General features: G+C 33.4%; 1 protein-coding gene across 4 annotated transcripts in view; it reads left to right on the top strand.

Annotated features, from left to right (window-relative positions):
- FAM126A (family with sequence similarity 126 member A) overlaps positions 1-10,315 on the top strand; it is a 132,912-nt gene extending 122,597 nt beyond the window's left edge. For 3 of the 4 annotated variants that reach the window (XM_037737900.1, XM_017526973.2, XM_017526974.2), the window contains one exon: positions 5,469-10,315. In XM_037737900.1, the coding sequence (XP_037593828.1) occupies positions 5,469-6,043 (575 nt within the window). In that variant the 3' untranslated portion in view covers positions 6,044-10,315. Of the gene's footprint in view, positions 1-4,374; positions 4,671-5,468 lie in introns of all 4 variants that reach the window. The other variant, XM_017526976.2, reaches the window with a different exon arrangement.
- Positions 10,316-10,826: the final 511 nt, after the last annotated feature.

The raw sequence follows: 10,826 nt of genomic DNA, 5'->3' as shown, positions 1-10,826 counted from the left end.
TCAGGCAATTCTCCTGCCTCAGCCTCCTGAGTAGCTGGGATTACAGGCACGCACCACCATGCCCAGCTAATTTTTTGTATTTTTAGTAGAGACGGGGTTTCACCAATTACATTATATTTTTAAATCTTCAGCTTATTTTATTATTTTCACAAATAAGTCTGTAAGCACCCCACATCATACCAGATGCCTTTAGACTCAAAGTAATCTGAGTACAGAGATGTATAAATTCTGTGAATAAGTAAATTGTTCTTTTATTAAAATTATCACCTTTAGTAAATAGGGCAGCCATAAAACAAATGAAAGCAAAAGCTAAGGGGGTTTCATAAGTGACATAATAGAATAGATATTTGGGATTATAAAAAGACATTTGAAAAGAAATCACAACTACTCATGATCAGTTTAATCAGTAATATTTGCAATTTGCTTCACTTTTGTTCTTGAAGCTGGAAGAAATTTTGTAGGAAGAAATAATACTTGAGTACCTTTGAGAACTGATTTGGAAATGTCTATTAAAAGTATTCTTTAACTCTCATTTTGACATGTGGAGAGTTTACTTATTTATGCATATAGGTGGTTATACAAATAAAATACATCCTGAGAAGTTTCTCTTTGGATCTTTTTGAGCTTTTTGATTTATTTGAAATCAAATATTGGTTTTTTTAAGGTGTGGATTAATAATAACTCCATTTGCATAGATTGTTAAGTTCTGGGGAAAACAAAATCTATTTTATTATGCATTTATTTTCCCTTACAGCATCTTCGATATGATTTTCTTAAAGAATTAAGTTCTAGTCTTTAGCTATATATGCTATCCTCTGGATAACGTAATTAAAAAATAGATTTTAAAAATGATCTTTTTTGACCTAAGCATCTTGCTAAACCTCTGTTTAGAGATGGCTCCTTCAGTTTTTGAAAACGAAGAGTCTTTGTTTTTCTTTGCCATGTAAAAATTCTTATTAGCATAAGCTATATATATTTCGTTTATCCAGTCAAGTAACACATTCACAGCTTACCCTTCTCCTGTATTCTGTATGTTTTTCTTTACTTGTACTTATTCTAATAATTTAATCCCCTATCAGAATATTTATTCAATTCATCAAAAAAAGAAAGATTTATTGAATGCCTACTGTACACAAGCTACTTTTCCAGGTACTAAGTATATAGTAGAGACTAGATGAAAATTTCAAAAACTCCTTCCTTATGGAGCTTAGGTCTAGTAAACAAATAAATAATTGTAGGTTAGAGAGTGTTAAGCATGAAGAAGAAGCAGAAACAAGGAAGATGGTATGTGAAACATGGGGGTTATTAAAACTTTGGATGGGTTGACCAAGGGAGACTTCACTGTAAAATAAATTTTTGAAAAAAATTTGAAGTAAGGAAAGAACCATTCCACCATCAGGAGAAGAGAACAGCCAGGAGAGCAGTAAGCCAGTGTGGGCAGGAATGTTGGGTCACAGAGTTATACAGGGAAAGAAGTTGGAGAGATAACAAGAGAGCAAGATAAGGCAACAAATGTTCATTTAGATTATGTAATTATCTTTGTTCTGTAATTTTCCTGAGAATTACATTTCTGTTCTTTCTAGAATTCTCTGTAGAGAATTCTTGCTCTTTACTATAAATTTAATAAGCAATTTTAAAAATCTGCCATTGTTACAATTTTTGAGTGATAATAAATATCAATTAATTAGTCAAAGATTTGTGCTTGTGGGAAAACGCATGATCTCATTTTTCTACTTGCCATTTAATTCCATGATTTTTAAAAAATGTAATATCGTTGCTTCTTGGGCTATAGACCTTTATCACTATTCTGATAAATGTGATTACATTTCAGTTGCCTTGTGCTGCTTTATGTAATATTCTCCTTGTCATTTTGTAGTCTTCCTTACAAAATTGTAAATTTCCACCATTGAAGCACCATTTTAGATTAAGCTTTCATTGGCATCTTTTAAAAAATTAACCCAATTAAAAAAAAAAAAAAAAAGATCTAAACTCAAGAGTTATTACTTTCCTAGGTTTTCTTCCAGACTTTTATTTTCTCTGGCTCTCCATTTAAAGTAAATTATTTGCTTTTTATAAAATGGCCAGGAATCTACACAAATAAATTAAACCTAATTGTGGGATGTAGAGGATATTTAACTCAAATGGACTCAAAGTAATTGAAGAATTAGTATTTATAGTACGTTAGAATAGACATTTGAAGTTAAAAGATTTTACTGGTTGGCTTCCCCAGCTGAATAGTTGCATAGCTCTTTCTGAACTTCAGTTTCCTTGTCTGTAAATGGGAATCAACTTGCCTACTTCAGAAGCTCACTAACAGATTGTTTTGAGAATATAATTGAATAATATATGTGAACACTCTCAAGAAAGTGACTTAGGGCAATTCAGTGTAAGTATTGTTCTGTATTCTATTAGGCCACCTATACTTAGCTTTTAAAATTTTGTTAAATTTTAATATTCATTGCCTTTTTTATGTCTGGATAATTTCCAAAGTTTGATTTTTTTTTTTTTTTTAACTGAAGATACCTGCAGTAGATCTTTTGTGAAACAGCTTCTACAATGTAAATAAACAAGTCTTGGCTGTCACTCCACAGTGCCATGGTGATTTTATCTCAGTTGCAGTGACCTCTGGCATGTACCTCAATAAGAATTTATTTGCCATCACTTGGAAGACAGTTGTTAGCAATTGGTAACAGGCTTGGTTGGAGCTTTTTAGTTTCATTAAACCTTTAATAGAGAGCACCCAGAAGCAGTAGTGCAGTACTACCTCACCAACATTTTTTGGCCTATCTAGGAAATAAAAACTTAATTTAGAGAACCTTTAGTCAAAAGCCTAATTAAGGGGAAATAATTATACCAGCACATTGGCTCAGAACCTTGGGGCACCATGAAGCTTTGAGGAGGGGCTTCCAGAAGTACATATTGCTGCTGGGTATGGCGTATCCAAGGCACCCTTAACAACTTTTGTCTTAAGTTTTTAAAGTGTGCAAGAATCAGAATAGAGCTGTGGTTCCCAAGCTTTCTTACACATTAGTCATTTGGGGCTTAAAAAAATCTTATGCCTTCTCCTTCCAAAGTGCAAAATAAAAATAAAAATAAAAATCTTACACCCAGGTCATATCTCACAGTAGCTATAAGTTAGAATGTTTGGGGATTGAAACCAGGCATCAGTAATTTTTAAAGATGCACAAGTGATACAAATGTGCAGCTAAGTTAGGGAAGCATAGGAATATGTGGCTCTAGCCTTCATTCTTTTACTACCTGTTACTGTTTCTCAGCCTTTAGCATCATTAATGGGAGTTTGACAATACTATCGCTAAAATATTTGAAAATAGTAGGTGATGTCCCATAAGCAGGTTTGTGGTCTACATTTTTTTAAAAGTATATGCTGTTTTACATAGTCTTATGTTGCTTTGAACTTTGTTTCACTACTGTTGCCTTCTAGGTATATTTATGTTACTTTTTCCCATTTACATGAATAACTCCGTAATGACTTTAAATAACATTATGCCTTTGTGATTTAAGACTAGAATAAAATTTTGTCTACAGGTATTAACTAGTTAGGAGTTTTGTTCCTTTGTTTCATTTATAATGGTTGTTTTCAGATAAAGGACTGACAGCCAATTTGTTTTTCCAAATCCATTTTTGTTTTTCTCCAGTCAAGTAATGAACTAAATTTATGAAATAAGTATGAGTCTGAAGAAATCAACTGCTTAACTATATCACAGCCACATTAATATTTACTGTAAATAATATATAAGATGATGTATATGTGAGACAGAAACTATATCTGTGGCAGTACTAACCATGATATGATAAATGAATAAGCATTTTCCCAAATATCATGGTTTATTAAGTCAGTCTCAATGTAGCCTAATAAAAAAAATAGAATTTTAAGAGTACAAAGAAGAACTTCTATGTGGCTTGGTTCCTAATGTTGACCAAAGCTAAAGTTTCGGCTGTAGGTCCTTGAACATTTGCCTAAGACTTGACATAAATTCAGGTGGTCTCCATATTAGCTTAAAAACACTAGAAAATTACCCAAAGAACACAAAAAGTACAATTTAAAAACAAATTTTATTTTGATTTATTAGAAAATTTCTGTCATATTCCATGTGAAACATATGTGTGAAAAAAATGCAGAACGTAAATTGATGCTCTGTGAATTTTTTGTTTGTCATTTAAAATTAAAGAATATGACCCTATTATCTCTGATGCTGTCAGAGTATTATAAATTATGGAAATCATTAGTGCAAATATTTGGCTTAATTCATAACATTCAGTTATCTAATTTTTGTTTTGAGTCTTTTGCTTTTCTTGTTTCACATTTTTGTTTTGTTTTCATCCATCATTTTGTCTTATCATCTTCAATTCTAGAGCAACCTGACAACAATAATGATACTACTGAATTGGGCATCCTTGTCATTCCTGAGATTAGTGTCACAAATGTGGCCGGAGAGAGAACCGGGAATGGGGAAAAAGGCAGAACACTAGGAGAGATTGATGCTCAGCATATACAGGGTGTACAGGAAACAGCCACAGATCCTAGAACTGAGAGCAAAAGCTTGCCAGAGATCAGGAGGCAAAAATCTGTAAGAAAAATGATGGAGGATGGAATAAACTCACCTGGCAGAGTGCAGTTTTAGCAGAGCACTTTATAGCTGCACTCCAAGGTATCTTAAGGCAAAGGGCCACCTGATGCATGTTAAGCAACAGTTGCACAGTCTCAAAAATTTTGCATGTGATCTAATAATCCAAATGCATGAATTATGCACCACAATTTCTCAATGACTCTTAAATGCTCTTCAGAATGATTATACCTATATTATCTTTAAGTAAATTGTTATGGAAACTGAGGCAGGAAATTTCTTACAAAATAATTTTCTGCTTATGTTTGGAGATGTAAAATTATTTTTTCAGCTTTGTCTTTTTGCCATCTTTGACATGAAGGATAATGTATATAGAATTTTACATTGAGCTTGTGATATTTATAGTCTAGATTTTTTAAATTTGATAAAATAACCTACAATATAGAATGCAACCTTCTAAAAATGTCTTTAAAGTATTCTTAATTTCAATTTTTAAAAAGTTTCTTGGTAAGAGCTTTGATTTTATACTGCTTTGCTACTGAAGGAGAGTTCACCCCTAGTTTTACTGTACGATAATATTTCTAATTGTTTCTTATCTTTTGCATGAATAGGAGAATTCTTTCTAAAAACATAATGGGGTATGGTTTCTGGCATGCTTTTTGTTTAATACAGTATAAATTACTGTCATTTAATTACAGTGAACTATTTTTACATTTTTATAATAAATGTTTTGATTTATCCTTTGATTTTGTTCTATAATCATTTGCTTTATAAAGTTATGCTAAAGCTTAATTTATTTAAAGTGTAACTGATTTGGTGTTAATCATTTAAAAAAGATTGCTTAAAATAATGTTAATTAATCTTTGTCATTTTTTTGTTTAGGAAATACAGAATTAACAGGTCAAGAAGAACTGATGGACATATCTGAAGTTGACGAGGGATTTTATTCCAGGGCTGCGTCTAGTACCAGCCAGTCGGGTTTATCAAACAGTAGTCACAATTGTAGTAATAAGACAAGTATAGGAAAAAACCAGAGACGGTCAGGAGGAAGCAAAACTGGAGGAAAAGAAAAAGAAACTACAGGGGAATCTTGCAAAGATCACTTTGCTCGAAAACAAACTCAGAGAGCCCAAAGTGAGAATCTTGAGCTTCTCTCTTTGAAGAGACTTACTTTAACAACCAGCCAATCCCTACCTAAGCCTAGTTGCCATGGCTTGGCTAAGACTGCAGCGACTGTATTTAGTAAATCCTTTGAACAAGTCAGTGGTGTCACAGTCCCACATAACCCGTCATCTGCTGTTGGTTGTGGGACTGGGGCAGATGCCAATAGGTTTTCTGCTTGTAGTCTCCAAGAAGAAAAGCTTATTTACGTTTCAGAAAGAACTGAACTTCCAATGAAGCATCAATCAGGTCAGCAGAGACCTCCTAGTATTAGCATTACTCTGTCCACAGATTAATTAGTAACATATTTTCTCCCATAATCCAGTGAACCTGGAAATACAACTTTGCTTCTTCATGAATGTGCCCTGGGTCTTTTATCCATATTCCTGACAGAGGAGCCTGGTGTCTTAAATTCGGAAGGCTCCCTTGACTTTATGAAGGGAGTGTTGTCTAGGTTGAAATACGGTTTTATTTCTTGATTACAATTTTTTCCCCTTGGCTTGAGTCTTTTTTTTTCCTTCTTGTTACTGTTGCCCTAAGATTGTCAGTGACAATAATTTTGACAGGTTTTCTGATCAAGTTGGTTATATCTCATGTGAGGTTGTAAGGTGGGTTTTTTTTTTGTTTGTTTGTGTGTGTGTGTTTTTTTTTAAAATAGCTCCTATTTTGGTGGTTGTGTGTTTGGCCTTCAGAGTCAAAGGGAGTCTCCATGTATGGGAACTTTTATAGAGGATGGGGCAGAGGCACAACTCCAGGAATTCTGCAGCTCCTGGTCAGGAAGCCAATCTGAAAAACAGGCATGTGGAAAAACGAAAATGATGTGCATGAAAAGCACCTGATGAAAATGTTTGTAACCAGAGCATCTTTAAGATTAGAACAGTTTGTTCAAAGCACTGGAAAATGCCTGGTAACCCAGTTCTTAGAATATTATATGAGGTAGAGACATTTCTGTTATCTTTGAAACATTTTTATATCAGAAATCAGATTGCTGGTAGGTGTGTTGTTTTGAAGTGTTTGATCTGGATTTAGCAGGTGAAGATCCCTTTCAGTTCTTAAGGTATAATAGGCGGTAAAGCTGATTTGCCCTACTGCTCAACTTTGGAAATCCTAGTTAGTTTGGACTCCTATAATTCAGAGCATACATCATTGAAGACTTCCTGGAAATCAGTGTAAATCTTGCAACACAGCTCTCAAGATACCAGTATCAACTGTATAATATGGAATTGTTTGTCTGCAAATGAAGGAAATTAGATACATCTTTCATCTATAAAATGTCATGAAAGAAAATAAAGTTTGTGAACTATGGACAAAGGACATTTATTTATTGACTAATTTAGGGTTGTTTCTGTTTGTGTTCTTAAATCTAAAATATGAAAAAAAATGAAATGTGTTTCTTGTTTGTGAACAGGCCTATCTTAAATATCTTAGTGTGATATCAAAAGAGTAATCAGTTTAGTTACCTCCCAACTAAAAAATAAAAATAAAGGCGATATGGCCGAAGTTAAAACAAACTTGTATGTATCTGTAGGTGACCTTTGATGGACATAAACATTTGGTGTTTGCTAGCGGTAGTCCTTTTGCCTATGGTTGCGGTTCCCTTGTAAAGCAAGTGTACTTAAGTCATCATTCAGAATGAGAGAGGGGAAGCAGGGCTGAGGCTGAGTCAGTTGACTGTTGAGGAAGGCCTAAGGAGCTGTCCAGTTCTTGGCTCTTTCACTGTCAGTACACAGCGATTTTCTTCTTCATAGTCCCTTGCTGTGGTCACCAATAGAGCATGCTAGTGTTTCCTCTTGTACCTGCTTATGCAGAGCTCAGATATGTGAAAAATTTGTATGTTTGGAAGGCTGCCAGAGCATTTATTTTCAACATAGTTTTGACTACAACTGCTTTGACTACCATTTTAAACTAAATTCTTCAAAAAGTATGAGCTAGTTTTCATTCATTAGCCCCGATTACAATGTGGTTTTCGGCATAAATGAATTTGATTTTTTTTCTTAGCTCCAGTAACAGAATGGAATAAGATCTATTGGCATAAATTGTAGTTAAGAACTATAAGGCAGTCAGGCAGTGAAACTTGGTATTAATAGGAATCCTGCATACAAATTATAATATTTGTAAAATGTCACTGTGAGTTTACTAATGTCTTTTTGTCACTTTAACAATGAATTTCCCCTGTGCATAGTTATTAATAGTATTGGTATTATTAAAAATGAATTTGTAAGATTGGCATTTTAAGCAAGTTGAGGTGCTTAGGAAACATTGCAGAATAAGTTTGAGGAAATGTTAGCTGACACAGCTGAGAGATCAGATGTTAATGTTCTACCACTGTAATGGAACCTTATTTGGGTATTCTTCTAGACCTTTGCTGGTTGTGTGGTCTGAGGACCAGTAAGTAGGATTGGCATAATCTGATGTCTTGTTAAAAATGCAGAATTTTAGTGTCACTCTAAGTCTACTAAATCAGAATTTGCATTTTTAACAAGGTCTTCAAGTGAATTTTATGAAAAGAAAGTGTTAGAGTGCAAACAAATTATCTAAAATGTAGAATTCCCAGTGGTCTCACAGCCCTAAATCAAATGTGTCAGACCCTAGATCATTATAATCTTAACGGTTTTGACAGCTAATTAATAAATTTAATATTTGACATATGGCTTCTTAAGTCTTTGAATTCTAAATTGCAAATGATCCTGAATTTTACAATAAAAAATGTAACGCTTTATATTTTTCTTGTTAACCATAAATGGAATCAGAGCTGTAAATGCCTGAAATTTGAAGTATGAAAAGGGGTGCCACCCATTTATAAACTGCACAACAAATTTGCATTTGTATATTCTTTTAAAAAAATATATCTGAAGGCTTACTCAGTAAAATGGTTCTGAATTTTTGCTTCAAATGATTTGCACTAACTGATTTTCTGGGGTGTGAAGTTATGTTAACAACAAAATTCTTTTATAGTTCCTTTGATACTATTTCAAATAAGGATTACTCATTGAAAGTTTTTATAGAAATTATGAAAATTGGATAATCTTAACTGTGGTAACAATTACTATTATCCATATTACTATCTCACCACTCATCTTTCAAATTTAAAAGTTGGGGTAGCTTTCGTAGGTCACTTTCTTATAAAGATGCTGATAGTCATAGACCTCCTAAGTCTCCAGAATAATATTTTTATCATGAGAAGGATTCCACACAAAATTGGGATATTGTACCTCGTAGTTCAGAGGATCTGAACAGAAATTGTGGCTCCATTGCACATTTTAAGTCTCTTGAAATCGCCCAACCTCTCACTTTTGAAAACCCAATGGCCTGGGGTGTTCTGGTGGCATTGGAGCCAGCACTAGCTTTTTGGAATCCAAATGGGGAGAGAACGTAGACTTTTCAAGGGACTGCCCTAGAGTACCCAGGGCAAATGCTTCCTTTCCCTTCCTAAAGCCACAGGAAAGCACCCTGGAGTCCTTTGTGTACCACTATGGAAATTTTAAAGGCAAGCTCTCTAGACTTGAAGAGTTGGAATTCTCAGCATTTAAATGATGACTTAAATTTGTTTTGAAAAAGCAGTATTTCATTGCCCTTTTCAATTGTGAAGCAACTGCTTGGCAAATATTACTCAGTTTTTTAAAAAAAGTTGAATTAAAGGGAAATATATTTATAAAACCAAAATAGATCAAAATGATCCCAATTTTAAGGGATTTTGCCTATTTTGGAAGAATAAAACTAAAATGTTAAAACTGTTGAATTATGGAGAAGAGATGTACTCTGAGACATAATTTTAAATAAATGTTTAAAATAAGGCAGGTTAGCATTTGCATCTAGGTACAATAAATCTATATTAAAGGGAAGCACATCAAGGAAATACATATGTTGAATAATGTAACTGAAAAATATTTTTTAAAAACCACTTAAAAATAATTTGATAGGTACTTTAAGCATTGTAGATACAAATTAATGTATAATAGTGTCTTCCCAGCCTTTGTATGAAAAGTTAAAACTTTCTAGTCCTTTAATGAGCATGAATTTATACTTCTAGATTTGTTGCTTAGTAAAATTATACACAGTACTTTGAGTTATTCAGATTTATGTTTAATATTATTAAATTCATCAGAGAAGATAAATATATTGTCTTCTATACTTTGTAACTTGTGGATATCTAAAGAAACTAGCAATGAACATTTTGGAAGATGTTTTGTGTTTTTTATAGTAGAGTTTTAGAGTACATGTGTGTTAATAGGAAGTTTTTACCATAAACTCAAGATTCTATTTCATGTATTGCTGCTTTCTCTTCTATGGAACTTACTGTGTGCCTCTTACTTTATTTCTAATCATGTAGTGATACTAATCTTTTCATAGTAAATATACTTGTTTCTAATTGTATTCCTACAGTTTACATTCCTAAAGAATAAACTATGACTTTGGATATTTTTATGTGTTCCCTACCTTCTTAAGGCTATGGAAATAAACTGGAATTTAGTTTTTTGATTTTTTTGTATATTTGTGCAAATGTTCTCCATATGCAGTACTTTATACAAGTGTTGCCGCTTTTATTGAAATAAAAACTGAAAAAAATATTTTTTCCAGATCAGTTTACTCATTTAAAAAATTGTTATAAAAATTTGCAAAAGTTATGATATGGAGGAAGAGAGTAAAGGAGGAAGACTTAGGTGAGTTGAGCCACTGAGAGCTTTTCGGGGTAAGTGATAGGATAGTGACCTCATTCCTGGCTTTGTGCTTTACATTTCATACAGGTAAGGAGTATGACAGGTCCACTCACATTCATCCAAAAATGAAGATGATCTCTATGGGCCATGCATCAGTGGTGGATTATTTGTCCTATCAGAAGCACAGGCAAATTTAGGTAACATCACTTTGTCCTTCCAGCTTTAGAATCTTCATTGCCAGGTGTGGTGGGTAGTAGTCCCAAATACTCAGGAGGCTTGCTTGAGCCCAGGAATTTGAGACCAGCCTGGGCAACATAATGAGATCCTATCTATAAAAAAAATAAAAAAGACTAAGAAGGAGAAAGAGTCTATATCTCGAGTACAGAGAGTATGTGTCCCTAGTACCTAGATAGGACTTTGT

This window comes from Cebus imitator, unplaced genomic scaffold, assembly GCF_001604975.1.
Source record: "Cebus imitator isolate Cc_AM_T3 unplaced genomic scaffold, Cebus_imitator-1.0 Scaffold45, whole genome shotgun sequence".
Classification (NCBI taxonomy): domain Eukaryota; kingdom Metazoa; phylum Chordata; class Mammalia; order Primates; family Cebidae; genus Cebus; species Cebus imitator.
Note: the sequence above shows the minus strand (reverse complement) of the source record. Positions and strands in the feature narration are given on the sequence as shown.